Here is a 23,489-nt window from a genome sequence, read left to right on the forward strand (position 1 = left end):
GCTGCCCATTGCTCCAGGTGTGTGTTCACTGCTGTGTTTGTTAACTTTGGCTGGGTTAAATGCAGAGCACAAATTCTGAGTATGGTCCACCATACTTGGCTGTATGTCATGTCACTTTCTTTTATTTTTTTCACTTTCATTTAGTATCACCCAAACCCTTCTATTTTAGCTAAATTTAGCAATTGTGAATGGTTTGTGTGTTGGTTAGCAATTTTTTTATTCATTGTTTTTATAATAGCCTTATTTTGATGCATTTTTCATTACAAAAATACAGTTACTATTATTTAACATTTTAATAAAACTTTAATTGAACAATTGAACACAGAAACAGCAAACAAATCAAATAAAGGCAAAAGTCTTAACATTAGAACACTTTAGTCTTTAGTGCAGGTTGGCATTCAGAAATATAAGATGCCTCAGCTTCTGTATGCTGATGCAATTTGTCCTCTCTGTGATTATTTTTCTTGTTTTTGAAAAGACTCTCTTTGAGGCAGCTGATGTTGCAACCTAACTTAACCTATGTACTTGCATTTAAATCCGGATCCCCTGCCTCTATCTCTCTCTACCTGGTCTTTACCACTACACTCGCTATCTTCGTAGCTGTAGTTCAAAGGGGAAATATAAAAAATTTATCATAACTAGTTATGAAATCTGCATCTTTATAAAGTTGGTCAGCAGCAGGAAGTATGAAGTGCTTTAAAAAGTGCTCAGAAAACACAGTGGACCAACACCAGCAGATGACATGGCACCCCAAACCATCACTGACTGTCGAAACGTTACACTGGATCTCAAGCAACGTGTATTGTGTGCCTCCCCTCTCTTCCTCCAGACTCTGGGACCCTGATTTCCAAAGGAAATGCAAAATTTACTTTCATCAGAGATCATTACTTTGGACCACTCAGCAGCAGTCCAGTCCTTTTTGAAGCGAGACGCTTCTGATGCTGTCTGCTGTTCAAGAGTGGCTTTGACACAAGAAATGTGACAGCTGAAACCCATGTCTTGTATACGTCTGTGTGTAGTGGCTCTTGAAGCACTGAATCCAGCTGCAGTCCACTCTTTGTGAATCTCCCCCACATTTTTGAATGGGTTTTGTTTCACAATCCTCTCCAGGGTACGGTTATCCCTATTACTTGTACCCTTTTTTTCTACCACATCTTTTCCTTCCCTTCGCCTCTCTATTAATGTGCAGGTTTCTTCAGTATTGAACCTTTTCACAATATTCTAATTTTCTGAGATACTGAATTTGGGATTTGCCTTAGTTGTCAGTTATAATCATCAAAATTAAAAGAAATAAACATTTGAAATATGTTACTGTGTGTAATGAATAAATATACAAATATCACTTTTTGAATGGAATTAGTTAAATAAATCAACTTTTTGATGATTTTGAAGCCTGCTGAGGATTTGATCTGAAGCGCCTAGTATGTGCAGCGTTTGCGAGCGCATCTGTAGACTAGAACAAGTTAGTTCTCACACTTTAATAGTATTTATAGTTCCTAACAGATTTTGTGACCATGAGGAGTTATTAACTCAAAATGTACTTCAGTATCCAGTTTCCCTATTGCTCGCGTGCAAGCAATTATCCCTCTGCATGCCAGAGTTGGCACAGCATGTAGGTTGCCGACCCCTGCCCTAAAGTATATGTGAATTAAATCAAAAGAAGGGTTTTCTATTAATTAATTAGAGAAGAGTCCCTTTTTATGTGCATTATGTGTCTGTTTTTGAGAGGCTTGATCTAAAAGTCGCTTTGCCACATTCCTGGGCGCCGTAAACATAGTGTTATCAGATAGTATCCCTTTGGTTGCTATGGAATCATTCAGGCTCCGGCTAAAGATCTGGCTCTCCCCAATGGGAGTCAGTTCTTCTTGTTCACTACAAAGAATCAGCTCTGTCACCTGTTTCACACCACGTGAGCAGCACATGAGCATAACTGCAGTGTCACTGCAGCTCTGCTAGAGTATTCAAACTGGAACTGTTTTTACAGCGTCACAGCAGCAGCTTTAGAGTTACATATTTCTTTACAAAGACAGCTATAAAAATTTTTTAGAGGTTGGTCAGTTATAAATTTGAATGTTTTGAAGTCTTGAAAATTTGTTAACACTGTGATTTGCGTGTAAATGGTAAACAACAAAAAGTGTTCCTATAGTGTCTTTTCAGTCACACTCAAATATAGTATGTGCTGTTTATACTGGTATTATTATTTATTTAAATAATAGACCTACATACTTGTACCATAGGTGCTTACCCTGATATGTGGTATTAACCAAGTTATAGCTTGTGTGTGTCCATATTCTCCATGTCCATTACTTATAGATGGTGTCAATATGCTTTATGTAAATTACTTCAGATTGAGCTCCATTTTTGTAACTGATCGGGAGAAATGTGAATTGGATTTTAACTAATCTTTAGGCTAGTAAGAATGTCAAAACGTATTTATGTAGAGCTGAATAAAAAAGTAGGCTATATATGTGTTTCTAGCCAATTGTAATTAAATCTTAAAATTTTTCTTAGAAGCTGTCTATGTGTGTCATGATCCGGTCACTGAACTTCCGTTTATTATATATAGAGTGTTAACAGTGACCAATACATTATGTTGTGCTTGTGTATTTTATTCATATTAATTTAGATTATTGCATTCTAATGGCTGGGTATTAAGTAATTTCCGCAGCTGACTTTATTTTTAAAGACTGAAAAATAATCACACATATATTTAGAAGAAATATAAGTATAGAAATTAATGCTTTTAAAACAGGAACTATTCACACTCTAGTTTAAGCCATGTGTTCACTTTGACCTATTATTTGACTGTTAAAATAAGGAATGGACATCAGTTTTGCGCCACCTGATTACATTTTTAATGACCAAAATATACTGATTATTGCTTTTCTACATTTCAATTACACTACTTATAAAATAAATAAAAAAACAAGCTTTTTTGTTAGTCTCTGTTGAAATAGTTATAAAATGCTATTGATGCTTATTTTTTATTTTATTTTGTAAGATATGCTTCTTTTGCAAATTCATTATAAACGTTATAAAATAAAGCAATAAACCACCAGAAGCTGTGGTTTACGGTGAATTTATAACAGCTAAGGGGCATTGTTAGGCATGACGCATAAAAACGTAGGCACGACTTGGAAAATCATACTCAGTTACTTAATGTAACCTAGGTTCCCTGAGATACAGGAACAGGTAGTGCGTTACTTATGGGAAAAAGCCTTTTTTCTCCTTATTTATTAAGATTTAACAAGAGGCATTCAGTGCTATTGCACCACCTGACTTTTGCAACCAATTTTATATTGAACAGGCTTCTACTTGGATGTCTCCATTAGCTTTTGCCTATGATAGTTCAAATTATTTTCAAAGGAAATAATCCAATTGGACACCATGTATGTTGTTGACCCAGATATAACTTGTGCTTTTGGTTCCAAATCAGCTCTTTTCTACTACAATAAGAAAAAAAAATACTGCAAGAAGGAATGTGTAAGATTTATGAAATATTTTAAATACATTTTTTTTTACTGTGATTTCTTAAGGAAAAAACTATATTTCCATGGAAATACTTCACACTTCAGTCTATGCCACCATCTGACTATTTTCACCCTTTACAGACATATGAGCCATACATTCATGCATATTTTTGGAAAATTGTGGAATGAAGGTTTCTTGTAGGTTTTCCAGGATGCTTGAGAACTCTTGATTTTTCTCATAAGGTTTCTAAGTAAGCATTGCCTGCCTTGTGTTCTTGGAAAAATGCCACTACTACAATCAAACTATGATATAGATAGGGAAAAATATCTATAGTTATGAAACATATGAAGAGTTTGGTTCTAAAATGTGATAAACGGCATTTAAAAAAGAAAAAAGAAAAAAAAGTTTCCTCCAAAATCAGTTTTTATCTGGTCGGTATTGAAAAGTCAATTTTTTTCCAAAAGCGATAAAAAAACTTAATGTCACTTTTTAGCAGAATGTGATATATCTGCTCAACCAATCACAGCGCACCATTCCTCGCACTGTAAACCGGAACAACCAATCACAGCGCACCATTCCACGCACTCTAGACAGTAATGGCGGTGCTTTGAATACACCTGACATCCTAATTTCCTCATCTACTTTGTACATTGTGATCAACAATAAATGTGCGGCTGCACAATAAATCGCATTTGATTGTCATGCATACCACGTCAGTAAAGCCAGTTCTCTGATTTTTAGTACTGGTAAATCTCCATCACATGCTTTTAGATTGAAATTATTCAGATGCATTTAATACACAGAGCCGTATATCACTGACAAGCTATGTTAAATCACATGAATTAGATGAATCACATTTGATTATGAACGCGATATTGTGTAGCTTGTTAGTGTTAGTGTTTTTATTAATGCCATTTATATTTTTGTTAATACAGCACATACTGTATCATTAATCAAATAAATGAATGTAAAATGGCAAAGATGAGTGGACATTTGAAAGTTGAATGGAATGGAAGTGTCATTTTGGAATTTCTGTGGTCTATTGTGAAGTCGTTTATGTTCTTGTTCATGATGAAATGTTATTTTATTGCTGTAATTAATTTACAGGTCCTTCTCAAAAAATTAGCATATTGTGAAAAAGTTCATTATTTTCCATAATGTAATGATAAAAATTAAACTTTCATATATTTTAGATTCATTGCACACCAACTGAAATATTTCAGGTCTTTTATTGTTTTAATACTGATGATTTTGGCATACAGCTCATGAAAACCCAAAATGCCTGTCTCAAAAAATTTGCATATTTCATCCGACCAATAAAAGAAAAGTGTTTTTAATACAAAAAAAGTCAACCTTAAAATAATTATGTTCAGTTATGCACTCAATACTTGGTCGGGAATCCTTTTGCAGAAATGACTGTTTCAATGTGGCGTGGCATGGAGGCAATCAGCCTGTGGCACTGCTGAGGTGTTATGGAGGCCCAGGATTTTTCAATAGCGGCCTTAAGCTCATCCAGAGTGTTGGGTCTTGTGTCTCTCAACTTTCTCTTCACAATATCCCACAGTTTCTCAGTGGGGTTCAGGTCAGGAGAGTTGGCAGGCCAATTGAGCACAGTAATACCATTGTCAGTAAACCATTTCCCAGTGGTTTTGGCACTGTGAGCAGGTGCCAGGTCGTACTAAAAAACTAAATCTTCATCTCCATAAAGCTTTAAAGCATAAAGCTTCTCCTGATAGCTAACTGCATTGACCCTGCCCTTGATAAAACACAGTGGACCAACACCATCAGCTGACATTGCACCCCAGACCATCACTGACTGTGGGTACTTGACACTGGACTTCAGGCATTTTGGCATTTCCTTCTCCCCAGTCTTCCTCCAGACTCTGGCACCTTGATTTCTGAATGACATGCAAAATTTGCTTTCATCCGAAAAAAGTACTTTGGACCACTGAGCAACAGTCCAGTGCTGCTTCTCTGTAGCCCATTTCCTGCACACGCCTGTTTCTACTCAGTCCACTGCTTCCGCAGGTCCCCCAAGGTCTGGAATCGGTCCTTCTCCACAATCTTCCTCAGGGTCCGGTCACCTCTTCTCATTGTGCAGTGTTTTTTGCCACACTTTCTCCTTCCCACAGACTTCCCACTGAGGTGCCTTGATACAGCACTCTGGGAACAGCCTATTTGTTCAGAAATTTCTTTCTGTGTCTTACCCTCTCGCTTGAGGGTGTCAACGATGGCCTTCTGGACAGCAGTCAGGTCGGCAGTCTTACCCATGATTGCGGTTTTGAGTACCAGGCTGGGAGTTTTTAAAAGCCTCAGGAATCTTTTGCAGGTGTTTAGAGTTAATTAGTTGATTCAGATGATTAGGTTAATAGCTCGTTTAGAGAACCTTTTCATGATATGCTAATTTTTTGAGATAGTAATTTTGGGTTTTCATGAGCTGTATGCCAAAATCATCAGTATTAAAACAATAAAAGACCTGAAATATTTCAGTTGGTGTGCAATGAATCTAAAATATCTGAAAGTTTAATTCTTATCATTACATTATGGAAAATAATGAACTTTTTCACAATATGCAAATTTTTTGAGAAGGACCTGAATAGCATTAACAAGATGACAAGTTGATTTCATTTTGGAAGCATGTATTTTTAGTCCAATGCTTGTATATAAGATAAGTGTTGACCAAGTTCAAAGACTGTCAAATGTGGATCAACTTACTATATTGTGTATTTTCATCAGTTTCAATATGAAAAATAATTTTCATGTTGATTCAATGGATTTATTGCATTTTGAGAGAAAAAAGTATCATGGATTTAGGAACCAAACTCTTCATATATTCGTCCACATTTTTAAACCTAGTGATTCAGTGAATGTAAATGTCTAACCTCAGTATTTTTAGTTGACAGTGTAATCTCTCCAGTTCAAGCAGCTTCACTCCCGAATCTCCTAAGTTATTGCTACTCAGGTCCAGCTCTACCAGATGGGAGTTTGATGCTTGTAAAGCAGAAGATACAGTTCCACAGCATGTTTCATCAAGACCACAGTTGTCAAATCTAACAAAACAAAATGTGTAGCTAGATTATTTTTTTGAAGTTCATTGTACTAACAGAAAAAAATATTTCACATACTATTTTGACATTTAATTGTTTAGTGGAGCAGAACAAAACATTTTATTCCACAGCTAAATTTGTCAGCAAAATTACTTACAGTGCTTTTCTGCAGCATCTCATAGCAGGAATGAGTCTATTGTAGTCTGTTTGTGATGATGTGAATTTTTTTGGGTTGAACTCATCCAGCACCTTCTCTGACATGAGCAGCACTGAGGTTAGCACTGTGCACATTGAAGATGAGAGTTTTTTTCCTGGATGTTTATCTGAACTGAGGTAACTCAGGATTTCCTCATATAATGAATGATCCTTGAGCTCAAGTAGACAGTAAAATAGATTGACTGACCTTTCATCTGAAATATTGTATTCATTTTGCACTAGTTTAATGTATTCAGCTATTTGTGTGGTGCTTTCTGTTGAGGCTTCAGGGTATGTGAACAAGCCTTTGAGCAGGTTTTGACTAGATTTCAGTGAAATGCCCATTAGAAACCGCAGGAACAAGTCCAGATGTCCTTTCTCACTCTTTATAGCTTTATCAACAGCTTTCTGCAGTATCTCCTGCAATGTGACATTTTCTTTTGGCTCATCAAAGAAAAACTGAAGCTCCTGCATGTTCTTGTTCAGGTAGCAGATGAACACATGCAGTGCAGCGAGGAACTCTTGAACACTCAGATGCACAAAGCAGAAGAACTTTGTCTCGTGAAGTCCATATTCCTCCTTAAAGATCTCAGCAATCATTCCTGTAAACTCAGTGGCTACATTCACCCTAATATCACATTCTTCCAAATCATCCTCATAGAATACAACGTTCTCCCTCTTCAGCTGTTCAAACGCTAATTTGGCTAATTTTAAAAGCATTTCTCTATTTGAACCTAAGAGCTTTATACGTTCCCTTTCTTCTTGTTCATCATACTTCCGGTTCTTTATTTTCATCTGTATCAGCAGGAAGTGAATGTACATTTCAGTGAGTGTTGTGCTGATGTTCTCTGTATTGTTCTTGAGAATATCTTGAAGAACTATGGCTGTGATCGAGCAGAACACAGGAATGTGGCACATTATGTAGAGACTACGAGATTTCTTAATGTGTGAGATGATTATGGAGGCCAGACTTTCATCTGTGATTCTCTTTCTGAAGTACTCCTCCTTCTGTTCGTCAGTGAATCCTCGCACCTCTGTGAACAAACCTACATACTCTGGAGGGATCAGATTGGCCGCTGCTGGTCGTGAGGTCACCCAGATGAGAGCTGATGGAAGCAATGTCCCTTTGACCAGACTTGTAAACAGCACATCTACAGATGCTCTTTCATCAACAGTGTTCAGAAAACTACTTTTAAAATTTAGAGGCAGGCGACTCTCATCAAGTCCATCAAATATAAATGCAAGCTTACATTCCTTATATAGCATTGCTTCATCCAAGTCCTTCAGTTCAGGATAAAATTTCACCAGAAATTCATGGAGACTGAGTTCTTTATTTGTCATTAAGTTCATATATCGGAATGGAAGCAGGAACACACATTCTATTTCCTGATTGGCTTCTTCGTCTGCCCAGTCCAGGATGAACTTGTGCACAGACACTGTTTTTCCAATGCCAGCAATGCCCTTGGTCAGCACAATCTTTTCCTCATTTTTTCTGCTTAATGATGTAAATATGTCATTGCAGTTAATTTGTCTATCCTGTGAGTTCTGGGTCTTTAGAGCATCATCAATCTGTTGAATCTCATGCTCGTGATTGACATCTTTCATATCTCCTTCTGTGATGAACAGTTCTGTGTAAACATCTTTGAGATGTACTTCCTTATCATTCTTGTACTCAAAAATATATTTGGCTTTTTTCTTCATTTTGGTTTTGTGAGTTTTCAAGAATTGCAGCCTCAATCTGTCTGTAATAATAGTAAAAAGAAAACAACATAAATATTGAGGAAACGGCATATAATAATTATAATAATACGTATACCTAAAAACAGAATTGTCCTGCATCAGTAACAACAGGCAAGTAGCTTACAGTAAGGAAGAGAACAATGCTGCCTTCACATGTTATTGGACTTTTTTGTGAGAAAAGCTATTTTATACTTTTCTGTTTTCTGATTTTTCATTAACACTTGAAAAGAAACACTACTGTAATAGAAGCAACAAACCTTTATTACTTATGAGTATTTTGTCTTACAGCACTTGATGTTTTTGTACATTTTTAAAATGCAGCACAATCCTCGATGTGAATAATATATATGTGTATAATATGTAGGGCACGTGGCCGACATGTCCCCCACACTTTTAGTAAAACGTAAATGAATCCAGTTTTAGTCCAGTTAAATCTAAATAGTAGGCTATCTGTGCAATTAAATCGACATTATCACTGAAAAATTAAGTAATCATCATCACCAGATTAGTTTTTTGTTCTGTGAAAAAAAAAAAAAAGTTAATCAAAGTTTTGATTAACACATTTTGGTTTTAGGTTTTAGGATGACTTTGATTCATCTCAAATGTTGACTACTGTATAATGTTAGTATGATTTTAACATGAAAAAATGTCATAATTTAGAAATAAAAGGACATTTTCTATACCGGATTTCTATAATGCTCTGTTGAAATTTCCCCAGTATAATATAAAGTTACATTCATAACCATAACATAAAAATAATAATATTTTCCATAAATTAGTGTCTTAAATACCTGCAAATCATGATTTATTGTCTGAATTACTGTATGTTTTCAATCATGTATCACTGTGTAAACAAAATATTTTATTTTACTTCGGGTTATATTGAATTTAAGTTATTTTTAAAATCCATAAATATTCATCTTCCTAATCTCTACTACGTTAAATGGCTGATCTTATAAAAATCTTCTGTAACCTTATCATTCTTTAGCGTATCCTTTAAATTGTTGGAATTTTCTCCCACAACTACGTGAGATACATGCCCCTGCCCCCTGAACACAAATTCTACTGAGTGTTAAAAGCTAATGGAACATTTGTGTTTAATCAGAAGGTGTAGAATAGAAAGTGTTGTGCTGTTTTTGTGACACTTTAAAACAGATAATGGGCATTAGTTGCTAATAAGTGACCTGTGCTGGCAAAATGAGTCACAATGGGCTTGGGATGATAAAAAAAAAGAAAATTGATTTTGACGCACATCTTTCTTATTAAATCATTGTATTCCACTTTGTACCCATTACAGTTGATAGGGAATAACTTAAGACACTTTGCTGTAGGCATATTTCACATAATAGCATGCAATAAATCAATATACAATATGATTTGTTAACACCTAGGCTACCTAGAAGCTTGCTGCATGAATCGGTGACTACAGATTAACAAACCCGAGTGAACGGATTGCGAAAGCGTGTGCATGGACTGGAAATTCATGGGTACAGTATATTAATCTGTGGGCATGACTTGTTAAACCGAGGGAATAGTTTAAGGATTTGTGAGTACAGTTTAGAAATTGAGGGGATGGATTGCAAAACCTTCGGGATGGTTTTTTTTTTTTTTCTCCTACAGGTCAACTTCTCGGGCTCCCTAAGCAGGAGCGTCACATGAGCAGCACTGAAACAGCACTTTAATTAATCAGTTTGGGTTAAAGTATTGTATCATTTATATATATATATATATATATATATATAAGACCATGTTAACAAACTTTCAAGACTCTAAAACATTAAAGCTTATTGCTGAACAACTTCTGAAAACAAATCTGTAGTTATCTTTGTAAAAACATATGGAGCTTTGGAGCCGCCACTGTGATGCTGTACAAATGCTTTCAGTATACGTACTTTCACAAGTCTTGGCCACAGAGATGCTGTAGTTATGCTGACGTGGAGCTGCCATGAAGCTCACGCTTGCAATGTGGAACAGGTGTAAAAGAAAATATCACTTAACTTGATTGAATTGCTTTTGTTGTTTTTGTAATCAATTTACTTATAATGAACACACTGAAGAGATTTTAATACTTTATTCTTTTTTTCTTGAAAGCTTTTGTTTAGATGTAAAATGAAAAAAAGTAATGGACTATTTGTTTCTTTCTTTTATTTATTTTTTCTACTTATTTTTTATCTGTTCTTATTTTTAATAAAGATAAAATAAAAATGGTTATATTGTGATTATTTATATAGTAATTAATATTTTAAAAAGAAAGTGGAGGAAACGTTACAATGTTGGTAGGTGATTTTGCTTTGGAACTTGTTAACTCAATTTTTCTCAGAACTGACATCAAATGGATGCAGCTCAGTCATGTTTTTGTCTGATTCCAACAAATCATAGATCATTTTGAAATGAACTCATTTTTAAAAATTTGCTCATTGTGACTCATTTTGCCAGCATTGGTCACATATTATAAGTTATACCTTGCCTTTGTAAGAATTTAATATGCCATTATTGATTAATGACTTAAAAAAAAAATTCTTGTACATTTTTAAAAGTTAAAAGAGGCACTGAAACCCTCATGCTCTTATCTGCATGGCTAATTCTATCATATTGGGTGCTTTTCTTCATTAGGATCTCCTTATCGTGAGAAACTGACGTGGTGTTGTTATAGCTTAGGCATTACTATATATTATTAGAATATTGCCTGTGAAACATTGTTTTGTCTGTTGTTGATTTACTTTGTTTTTCTCTCCGTTCCTCTGCCGTCTCTGAGGGTTCCTGTTTTTCTGCAAGGAGAAAGAAAATATGCATAAAAAATTAGATACGTAGAAGGAACAGATAAATATTAAATGAGATATTATTGCATAGGATTAAACTGGTGCTAAATCATGTAAGTCCTATTAAAATTACTATGAGGTTATAACATTACCAGTCTTTACTAAGATGTTAGTATTAGAAGTGTATGTTATCATAGTAATGTAAATGTACCATTTATTGCAGGACAAATGTATACTTCTTTTTTAAAGGTGTTTCCAATCATTAATGGAGCATTTACACTTGCACATGTGTCAGCATTTATATTCAAGTTGATTCCAGTGGCAGCCTGGTCATTCCTCTGGACTGAAACAGAGAGTACTGAATAAGAGAGACTTATTTATGATATTAGACAGATTTACTTGCATTACAACATCACATATAATGATGATATTCATTCCTTTATTAAGGGTCAGTATCCATACACACTTTTAAGTATAGTAATACAGGCATTAACACATTAACAGATCCTGTTGGTGAGTGAATCCATTTACTGTCCACAAAGCTAGCCAAACAACAAGTGTAACTTGCAAAAAAAAATTAAAAATTATTGTTTATTACTTGCCAAGTAGATTTCAGCCAGATATTTCGTTTAGTTCAATGTTTCACAAACTGGGGTCCACAACATTGCTAACGGATAATATACAATCAGTAAATTGCTATGCAGAAGAAAACTCTTCACTGTGAGGAAAGACCCCACTGTAAAAATATAAATGATGCACTGTTCTACACTTAGCATGGGCAAGTCTATGAAAGGACTGACAGGTACAAGCAAATAGAACATAATATAATCAGTGTTGCTGTCTATGCTGGATGCAGCGCAAAAAATTCCTGACAGTAAACCAGGGATCTTCAAATCTGGCACATGATATCCACTTCCCTGCGTAGTTTAGCTCTAACCTTAATCAAACACACCTGAGCATGCTAATATATGTCTTCAGGATCATTAAGAAATCCCAGGTAGGTGAGTTTGATCAAGGTTGGAGCTAAACTCTGCAGCGCATTGGCCCTCCAGGACAAGATTTGAGGAATCCTGCAGTAAACTGATGCCCACTCTATTTCAACAAAGTAACTTCTGACACAATGTGGAATATACTTTTTTCTCTATACTAGAAACATTGGCGGAAAAAGATGATTAACCACTAGCAGTTTCAATTGGGCCTTTTTGTTTTGTTTTGTTTTTGATCTTTGGGTTATGTGTCTTTGCTTTTCTTCATGTTCATATCATGTTTGGTAATAAACTTCTGGACATGGATTCATGACCCCAGCTCTAAATCTTACTCTTACGCTAAAGTTACTTCACCTTGTTTTTTTCTCTGTTTCTCTTCTGTCTCTGAACATTCATGTTGATCTGTGAAGATATGAATATAGAATGTTAAAATATAAACATAAGTTAAAGATAAATATTAAGATATTGTTCTGTAGAACTAAACAAAGTGTCTCAACTAGATGTTCTGGACTTCAGTCGTTTGTGACAGAAACCACATCTGTAAATTTCATTTCTGTTTTGACTTTCATCCAGTGAATCCAGATTCGGCTCTGAATTCATCTTCGGACACTGATTCACTTCTGCTGGACAAGAAAAAGATTAGTCTTTTACTACAGTAGTATTACAAAACTGATAACAGCAGTTCTACAAACACAATGATGACCTTGCAGTATACTTTATTAGTATTAAAATTAGGACACAAATAACTACTCAATGACTAAAGAATAGTCTGGAGAGGCTGATACATTGAGGACTGTTGGAACACAGCCTAAATCATTTAGTAACAACATCCAGCCTCTATGTGATAACCAGGGCAGGTATTCATAAAATGCCCCTGGTAACAAAAGTGTAAGAAAATTCTTAGAAATGTGTGTGTTTCCTCTTAGAATTCAAGAAAAGATCCCAGTAAAGAAAAAAGTAACTCAGAAAACACCTTAACCCTTAAAAGAGCTCTTAAGGTCCAAAATTGTTAGGACTTCTGACAAGGACTTTTAGAGAGTTTCTTTAGCAGAGGAGAAAATTGAGGAAGAAAAATGTGTTGCACAAAATGGATGACAGATTATATTGTGAAACAATCATGTTGGGATCATGTAACATCTCCGACAAAGCAAAGAAATGCCATAGGGCCAGAAATGAAAGTAATCACAATATTAAGATATTTGGCAACTGGGAAAATGCAACAATGGAGCAGTGGTGATTTGGGACTGTAACAACCTTCTATAAGCAGAGTGATTCTATAAGCCCTTTAAGATCCTCGTATTTTTCGTATACTTGTTAGAGGACAGTGGTTATCCGTCCTTACCTGGGTCCACAGCTAAATGACAACAGGTAACAGTGATCATGTTAATGTGTGTGGGCTTCAAATTCAGAGAAAAATAAATGTGTTGCAATATCATAGTATGCTACTGTACTTCCCATATATATAGCCTACTGCTATGCATTGAAAATTTATTGAATTCTATTTATATTTATTAACTCACAGAGCTCACAAAAAAAAAAATTGAGCTAGGTATTGGTCAGCTAAAGCGACACTTTCACATTTTGCATGGAGATGTGCGACTGGCCACCGGGAAAGGTCTGCAAAGTGAAAACAGCCTGTGCAGTGCTTCATAACGTCTGTAAAGCCAGACAATTAGCAGACCCTCCCGTGGAAGAGAAGAGGATGTTGAAGAACACATTCCAAAAGGGAGGGATTTGTCCTAAAGTGGATGTCCTTACAGAGCCCAATTTACTAATTTGCATTTCAGGTAAATTACAATGAATGCAATATAAAAATTGTGACCAAACTTAAAAGACACACCTTAGCCAAAATTTCTTTAGAAAGATATTATGAAGACACACAAATGGCAATTATTGTTTATTATGTTCATTTTTAAGTAGCTCTATTTGTAATTTGTAGTACTCCTCCTGTATATAGAGTACTATTTTCTGCTGCTTCAGGACATCCATCTCCATCTCACATTTTTTGTCCATTAGGGATTGTGTTGGAGTAACAGCAGCAGCAGCAGAAGGTGGAGAATGAGGTGCTTTGGGCAGAGGGTAGCCCAGGTGACGGTCCACATTCTTCGGCTGAAGGCTCGTTACTGCCTTTATTCTCTGTTCTTTAAAAGACTGTGTCATAGCTAGTAACGGGGTCACCCCTACCTCCTCACTAAGATAAAGGTCCTTTTGTTCTTTCCTCAGTCAAAGTTACTCTCAAATTGGTCTTCAATCGCTCCTAGTAAAAGACTCCTACGTAGAAATTTTACAGCAACATTAGGAGCTCTCTGAGATAATTCTTATAATCTTTTACAATACAGGCCCAGATCAACCCTTGTGAAAAATAATTGCACTTATATAAACTGTAAAGTAACTCATCTCCATAACCGCACATTTTCACATAATTGTGTGCAGTTTTGTCTGCGATACTCGTTTAAACCAGAGTTGAGGATATCTCATAATCCCCTCACGTGAGCAATTGTCAGTGACTGTCTTCCTTTTCTTTTTCAGCTGTGAAACAACAGCCTAGTCTACTGTTGCCACCTTGTGAACAAACTAACTAGAGCAAAAACAATTTGAGGTGTGTGTGAAACTCTTTTCCAGGGCTGGATGAAGATGATTGGCAGGCCGCCAATTGAATAGCCCTGTACAAGTGTGTGGTTACTTTATTTCAGGATTTTCATTTCTGTTCAAGTTCAAGTTGTCCTAATTCATTGTCTAGTTAGACCAAAGACTTTTGTTAAACTCATTCATGACTCACTGACATAACTAAGTGTCAGTCATTTTTTACAGTGCAGTATGGACTAGTCTAATTAAAATCAAATGTATTAGAATGCAAATTCATTTTGTTTAGATATGTTAAACTTTTGCTTGCAATTAATGCAACTGACCCTTCGCTAAGTCATGTCCGAAAACCGCCAAAGGCCAATTGTGGTTTAGCAACCATAACTAGGTCCGGGAGGTCTGGCAAGCTTTCGAGTGGGGGAAACATGCTGAAATGTTGTGCTTATGGATTGTGCAAATCTGATACCCGGTATCCTAAAAGTATGTATGGCTCAGTTTAGCATCTCTGGCTCTTGCCAGGTCCAAGGCGTAGATTAGACCCACGATATGTGAGCAGTAGCCTGGTGTGCTAAAAATATAAGTGGGAGAATGCTATCATTGTAAAGTGGTCAGGCTAATGCCTTGTGTTTATTCAACAAGGCTTATGGATAAGCTGTTTGATTTATAATTAATAGATTATTTTCAAATTTCACTTACTCTGCTGTGCATGAACATAGCTGTTCCTCAGTTTTGTGTGTTTCCCATTTAAATGGGAAAAAATGAAAAAAAAAAAAAAAAAAGATTCTCTAATCGGTTGCATATTGTGTAGTGGATATATCCCTTGAATGCATACTGCAGTCCCCTTTGTCTTGCTTTCTCAGATATTTCACCTGTTTGCCAAAAATTACTAATTATCTTCTTGGGAATGTCTGACACTGGTGCATACATAATGTAATAGACGTGCCAGGTGTGAAAGCTTGTCAGGTGTAGCAACAGTAACTAAGGAGGGCGGGGCTTAGCGAAGGGGCAATTAAAATGTGTTTGAGTGACTTAGAACTACATAATAATATTGAAAGTATTCTGTACAGATGTAGTACAGTACTATTTAATAGTAATACAGTGTTCTCATAAAAGACACTATGTCAAAGAGTTTATCAAAAATTAAACTTCATAGAGTTCATAGTGCAAGAGCTGGTGATGAAGATTTCAATAATACGTTTTATTGGAGCATACTGTATAAGAAAGTGTATTTAAGATTAGAAGAAATATACATTTCAAGTGCATTAATACACAATATATATTATAGATAAAATACATTTAACCTGTTAAATGTCACCCCGTCCCGTATATGGGACGCCTACGTTGACTATACTATATTACAATCAAATTTAATCTAATCTTGACAAACTATATATCGTTGGAAAGGTCTAAGACTCCCAAATATATATTATGCCAATATTATTTTTTTTTAATTATGTAGGAAAAGTAATAGATGAATTTATGACAAGAGTGCACCCTCAGAAATCTACATTACAAAAGGAGCTTTGACCTTTGTTTAAAAAAAAGACTTCCTCGTTGCCTTTTTCTCTATCACATTTTAGAAATCATCAGAAGTTATATATCACTTGAAAACATAAAATCTCAAAATTCATCCTTTAAAACCCATTTTAAAAATCAGACATTGCATTACCATGTAAATGGCACATCAAAATCACGTTACAAAATGTTTTCAGTCATGAAATATACAAATTTAGGTTTGTATCATGCACAATCAAGTCTATCTTCAAAAACGTGAGTGACAGTTATCAGGTTAAAATACATTAACAAATATAATTTTGGAGAATACACTTAATTCACTTGATATTACTTGAAATTAAAATAAATAATTGTGCTTTAGTATACTGATAAATATATATAATAAGTGTACTTCTTTGAAACAATAAAATAATTATGTAAAGTGTATGTTTAAATAAATCTTAATTAGGCATTCTTATAAAGTGCATTTTTTTAAAAGTGCACTTAAGTATTTTAAGACCTATTGTCATCAAAGTGTACTCTCTTTAAATACACAAGTGGCCTTTAATTTAAATTATATTATCTGCAAGTCCACTTTTTACAAAGTATACTTTTAATAGTATACTTTTACTGCAATTAAGCACACTTCTTTTTCACAAGGGTAATCATATAATTAAAAATGTCTTGTTCTAAATATGCTTTTCACCAGAATGTACCAACAATCTCAGAATCTAATCTAATCCACAACAATAAAAAGTCCCGCATAAAAGTAATCTTTTTTTTTGTTCAGTACATCAAAGACATTAACAAGAAATTGTTCTGTTACATAAACACATAAAGCATAAACACTCCCGATAAAATATTTGATATTTAGGCTAAGCATCAGAGGGGGGTAGTAATGAGTTACATTTAATTTGTTAAATTTACTTGAGTAAATTTTTTCGCTAGCTCATACTTTTGGAGTATATTTAAAGATGGGTACTTTTACTCTTCCTTAAGTACATTTTGGGGAGGAAATCTGTACTTTTACTTTGTTATTGTGGGCGATGCTCCTCTCGTTACATTATCTTAAGTTATAAATGCTTCAATTTATTCTAAATGTCTCGTCTACTTTTTTCTCTTGGCAATGAGCAATGCCCATTCAAGAATGATTCATTCTTTTGAGTCAATTCTGTTCAAAGGGTTGGTCAAAGGTGGCAAACCAGTGAATTGGTTAGTGAAACAGTTTGAATGATTCGTTCAGTTCCCTGTCATGCGCTAAGTCGTCTGAAGCAGTTCAATCAGAGTTGTAACAGAAAGTTTAAGAACACTAAGAGCGTTGAAGAGGTGGCATTGGGTCTACAGTTAATTGAAAGCAAATCTGCAAAGGCTATTGTTTGCTAGCAGTGAATATCTTCATTACATTAACACAGCGCTTGCTGTCTATGGTTCAACAGGTATTGAATAGGCAACTTTCAATTTTATCTATATGTGGCAGTATGCATTGGCTACACAAGGGGTTAAACGGTAGTTAATTAGCAAATTGGAGAAAGCCTTGTTAAGTACGGGATAAAGGTGGTGAATGTGTTCCATCCAGATGTGTATGCATCTAAGCATTTCCGTTTGCCTGTGTATCGTGGACTGAGGAAATGCAGCACGTGTGATTAAACAGGTGCCTTGTTCCTTAACGGCGTAAATCTGTGCGGCGGTCGCCTTTCCCGGAGGTATGCCCTATTAATTGTCACATTGTGTATGGTGTAAGTGCGCTTCAATTAGTTACCTTTGTTTCTCGTATGTGTCTGTAGGTTTCTTTTTTTTTTCTTTTTTGACACCAAGAGCGCGTTGTGGTGGGCAGGCGGATTGCTGTAACTTCAAACTGCTGTGCATGCTGGGACTTAAAGGCCGTGTTGAAGGGTTAATTTTTCAATGAATTTGTGCAATTTGCTTGTTGGTAATGAACATTTAAATTGTTATCCATTGTATTTTATGTTGTTGGGTATCACAAAACGGAATATAATACGAAAAAGTAGGTACTATCTTACAGAGGTCTCCTTTCCCCCACAATGTATTGCATTACGTCACGTTGGGGAGAGAATTTACCAAAGCCCGCTTTGAGAGCATTGAGAGTAACTATAGAGAAGAGTAGTAGACGAGAGTATTCAGATAGTGCAGATTATAGATAAATAGATAAATACATAGATATATATATAGATAGATAGACTAGACATATATATAAATAGACAGACAGACAGACAGATATCGACCAACAGCGACCAAAACGCACTACCATGGGACAGCACTGCCCACGCAAGCACCTGCCAAACACAGCGACAGACACGCGGCTACGTTTGCAACAACATTTTCACCGGAGGAAGAGATAAACGCTTAGAAACGTCCATATAGCTAGCATGATGCCTTTTATTTCTAGATAACAAAGACAAAATTTACCAGTTCTACGACACTATGACAAATGTTACCGGTACTTATCTGAACTAACGTCATGATCACTGCCACTAGATATAAAGAAAATGTTGATTTTTCACTCTGTGCTATTCAATGACAGTAAAAAAATATACGTGTCGTTATTGTGCACTGCTGCACGTAGACTAGCTCCAGTGCTCATTGCTGCGTTGCTAAATGATAGCAACTCACCAGGACACTTCACCAACTCTCCACTCATTCTCCTCGGATCATGCATTTAATTAGCTTTGACGGAAATCAGTTCTTGGCAATTCCTCATTTGCCCTCTCACGTCTGGCAGGTTCAAAATTACACAGCTGCGGGCCATCATAAATGTTGGCTCTTGCCACCTCTTCCTCATCCCAGTCAGTCGCTATAATGTTAGTTCTGATGCTGCGTTCCAGGCAGGTTTTTGAGCTCGTATCACTATTTCATAACACGACTAATGACTTTGTACCGTTCCAGGCAAGTTAGGACAAACTTTCCAAGCGCAAGGAATTGTAGCTAGATTATTTATTTTATTGCAACATTACATTGACCTAAAATCGTTTTTTCCAACGTGTACCACTTGCATAAACACTGCATCCGTTGTTTCGCGTGCTGTGTGACGTCAGAACTCGAAAGTCGGAGTACATTGATCTAGTACGAGTTCAGGGGTGGGAAGTCACGTGTTTGACTGCCATTCCAGTGCACTTTCACGGGTTTAAGGTTGGAAAAACACGGGTTACGGTTTGCCTGGAATGCGGCATCATACTAGGCTGAGACTACCTTTCATCCGCTTCTCCCCAACATGACGTCATCACAGAGTTGCGTAAAAAAAACGTTAATACCAAAAACATAAAAAAATGGTCTTTAAGACCATTTTTGAGACATTTTAAAAATGATATACATATCTTGAGTGTTTTATGTACCCATTAATCGAAAGTGGTGGTTAACCTGCAACATGGCCTTTAAAGAGAATCGTTCGGTGATTTGTGTCTTGCTGGTTTCTTCAACTGCCTGTGGATTTGGACTGCACATTTAATCCATTGATTCCGGACTGAAGCACGACTGTCTGTGTTAAGCATTGCTTAATTTGAATATTGTTCTACACGGGGTTGAACTGTATTCCTTTTTAACCATGATTGATGGACAGACGTCTACTTTCCAGTGACCACTGTGTTTTTTTTTACTTGAATTGTGTGGTTTACAATTCGTCTTTTTTTATTTTTATTTAACTGTATGCATGTATTTTCATATACTTAATTGAGGCATATTGCCAGCTTGTAAGCGTTGCTGAGTTTCTTTTGGGACTTGATGTGGCATGCTTTTCTATATTGTTGCCACCTGTTAAGGGTGATGTCCAAATGTATGTCATACTTAAGTATAGTAAGGTTTCCTATTACTCGCGGTGGTGGTAGTCTTCACTGATTGCCGTGCTCCATAGTGAGGTGCTGTGTGTTTGTGTTGGTGTGCACTTGTGGTGGACATGGATTTTGTGTCCTTTTTCTTTTTTTTTCTAGATAAGAGAATTTTGGGACTTATTCCTGAAGAGGAGCTGGATGGTGACCCCAATCTGTTTTTTTTTTTTGGTAATGTGTATTGTCATTTGCGAATCATATTCTTTTGTTAGTGTTTGTGATGTATTGTGTGGTTCCTCTGTTTTTGTATTAAATCAATCTTTTGTATAATTTGTCTCATACCTGACCCCACCTAACTGAAGCTGTGAGCTTATTCTCATTTAGAGTAATTCCCCTATATTCAAACTTGGGGTGGCGCAGTCAGTCTTATTTGGGCTTTTAATTTATTTGCCCTGTAATTCGTATCCGCCACGTATATATCTATATGTATCTAAATAACTAGTCTATCGTTTTTTTTTTTTTTTTTTTTGACCAATACTTTTTTTACTCTTACGCAAGTAACGATTCAGGCTATTACTTTTACTAGAGTACAGTTTTTAGGTGCTCTACCCACCTCTGCTAAGCATCAACATTTACAAACCACTGTTGTTTTTAACAGAAAAGCAAGCATGGGCTGCTATATGCATGGTTTGGCATGGCAGGATGCGAATATTAATCAAATTCTGTGTGGTGGTCAGTTCACAGTTCTAAAAGTGTGCATCATTTGAGTCAAATTCTTACATTTAAGCAGTCAATTAGAATAATAAGACATTTGGGCTGTTATCAAGCAAATTAAATTAGTATCAACAAAATTAATCTTTACAGTGCAGAAGAAAATGACATTTATGCTGCATCTGAGCCGTCTATGTGCATTTACACACCGCTTAATGCAGGACATGAATGCATTTTAACCTGCAGTAACACATGCATATATAATGTTTTAATACTCTAAATATAAAACATTGAATACTGGTATTTGAAATTAAGAAAAAAAAACAGTGGATTCATTCAGGAACTAAAACCCATCATGTTGCTCAGAGGCGTGAAACTGCTTTAGCTGTGTTTGGAATGATTTTTGTTTTCGAACTACACTGTGTGCAGAATTATTAGGCAAATGAGTATTTTGACCACATCATCCTCTTTATGCATGTTGTCTTACTCCAAGCTTTATAGGCTCGAAAGCCTACTACCAATTAAGCATATTAGGTGATGTGCATCTCAGTAATGAGAAGGGGTGTGGTTTAATGACATCAACACCCTATATCAGGTGTGCATAATTATTAGGCAACTTCCTTTCCTTTGGCAAAATGGGTCAAAAGAAGGACTTGACAGGCTCCGAAAAGTCAAAAATAGTGAGATATCTTGCAGAGGGATGCAGCACTCTTAAAATTGCCAAGCTTCTGAAGCGTGATCATCGAACAATCAATCGTTTCATTCAAAATAGCCAACAGGGTCGCAAGAAGCGTGTGGAAAAACCAAGGCGCAAAATAACTGCCCGTGAACTGAGAAAAGTCAAGCGTACAGCTGCCAAGATGCCACTTGCCACCAGTTTTGGCATATTTCAGAGCTGCAACATCACTGGAGTGCCCAAAAGCACAAGGTGTGCAATACTCAGAGACACGGCCAAGGTAAGAAAGGCTGAAAAACGACCACCACTCAACAAGACACACATGCTGAAACATCAAGACTGGGCAAAGAAATATCTCAAGACTGATTTTTCTAAGGTTTTATGGACTGATGAAATGAGAGTGAGTCTTGATGGGCCCGTGGCTGGATCGGTAAAGGGCAGAGAGCTCCAGTCCGACTCAGACGCCAGCAAGGTGGAGGTGGAGTACTGGTTTGGGCTGCTATCATCAAAGATGAGCTTGTGGGGCCTTTTCGGGTTGAGGATGGAGTCAAGCTCAACTCCCAGTCCTACTGCCAGTTTCTGGAAGACACCTTCTTCAAGCAGTGGTACAGGAAGAAGTCTGCATCCTTCAAGAAAAACATGATTTTCATGCAGGACAATGCTCCATCACACGCATCCAAGTACTCCACAGCGTGGCTGGCAAGAAAGGGTCTAAAAGAAGAAAAACTAATGACTTGGCCTCCTTGTTCACCTGATCTGAACCCCATAGAGAACCTGTGGTCCATCATGAAATGTGAGATTTACAAGGAGGGAAAACAGTACACCTCTCTGAACAGTGTCTGGGAGGCTGTGGTTGCTGCTGCACGCAATGTTGATGGTGAACAGATCAAAACACTGACAGAATCCATGGATGGCAGGCTTTTGAGTGTCCTTGCAAAGAAAGGTGGCTATATTGGTCACTGATTTGTTTTTGTTTTGTTTTTGAATGTCAGAAATGTATATTTGTGAATGTTGAGATGTTATATTGGTTTCACTGCTGAAAATAAATAATTGAAATGGGTATATATTTGTTTTTTTGTTAAGTTGCCTAATAATTATGCACAGTAATAGTCACCTGCACACACAGATATCCTCCTAAAATAGCTACAACTAAAAACAAACTAAAAACTACTTCCAAAAATATTCAGCTTTGATATTAATGAGTTTTTGGAATCCTTGAGAACATGGTTCTTGTTCAATAATAAAATTATTCCTCAAAAATACAACTTGCCTAATAATTCTGCACTCCCTGTAGTGCTAAAACAGGAAATATGGTGTCTAAGGGTGCTTTCACACTTGGTTCACTTGGCTGGTCCGAACCCGAGTTTCGATTGCTCTCCCCTCCCACTGTCCCCTGCTGGACTGCATTCATATTATGTTGGGGGAAGTCGTGGCCTAATGGTTAGAGAGTTGGATTCCCAATAGAAAGGTTGTGAGTTCGAGCAGGAATTGTGAGTGGGGGGAGTGCATGTACAGTTCTCTCTCCACCTTCAATACCATGACTTAGGTGCCCTTGAGCAAGGCATCGAACCCCTAACTGCTCCCCGGGTGCCGCAGCATAAATGGCTGCCCACTGCTCCGGGTGTGTGTTCACATTGTGTGTGTGTGTGTTCACTGCTCTGTGTGTGTGCACTTCGGATGGGTTAAATGCAGAGCATAAATTCTGAGTATGGGTCACCATACTTGGCTGAATGTCACATCACTTTTTTTTTCACTTTCACTTTCACTTTTTTTGGGTCCAAACGGCGGTTCATTTGCGTCAAGCCAGCAGCTGTTTATTCCATTGCTAAGTAACGACGGTGCAGGAGAAGGCAACAAATGCATAACATTGCTCTCTACACTTTTATATATTTAAGTTTTTTAACCATTTGTTTTGTTTACAAAGCTTCAGTACATAACTGCACTTACGTCTGTCTTACGATTGTACTGCAAATGATCTGAAGAACACTGAGGGTGAACAGAAATGAGATGTATAGCTCTCTGTTTGCAGCATGTCAGTCAAACTTGTC

The 23,489-nt window shown here is 36.4% G+C and overlaps 1 protein-coding gene across 2 annotated transcripts in view; it reads right to left on the reverse strand.

Moving 5' to 3' along the window:
- Positions 1–23,489, reverse strand: part of LOC127955913 (NACHT, LRR and PYD domains-containing protein 12) — a 389,353-nt gene that overhangs the window by 14,851 nt on the left and 351,013 nt on the right. Inside the window, exons 2-7 of one of the 2 annotated variants that reach the window (XM_052553543.1) lie at positions 12,696–12,818; positions 12,553–12,600; positions 11,424–11,555; positions 11,174–11,221; positions 6,676–8,455; positions 6,354–6,521 (exon numbers count right to left, since the gene is read on the reverse strand). In XM_052553543.1, coding sequence (XP_052409503.1) covers positions 6,354–6,521; positions 6,676–8,455; positions 11,174–11,221; positions 11,424–11,555; positions 12,553–12,600; positions 12,696–12,798 — 2,279 coding nt within the window. In that variant the 5' untranslated portion in view covers positions 12,799–12,818. Of the gene's footprint in view, positions 1–6,353; positions 6,522–6,675; positions 8,456–11,173; positions 11,222–11,423; positions 11,556–12,552; positions 12,819–23,489 lie in introns of both variants that reach the window. The other variant, XM_052553544.1, reaches the window with a different exon arrangement.

The sequence above is a fragment of the Carassius gibelio genome, chromosome B4 (assembly GCF_023724105.1).
Source record: "Carassius gibelio isolate Cgi1373 ecotype wild population from Czech Republic chromosome B4, carGib1.2-hapl.c, whole genome shotgun sequence".
Lineage (NCBI taxonomy): Eukaryota > Metazoa > Chordata > Actinopteri > Cypriniformes > Cyprinidae > Carassius > Carassius gibelio.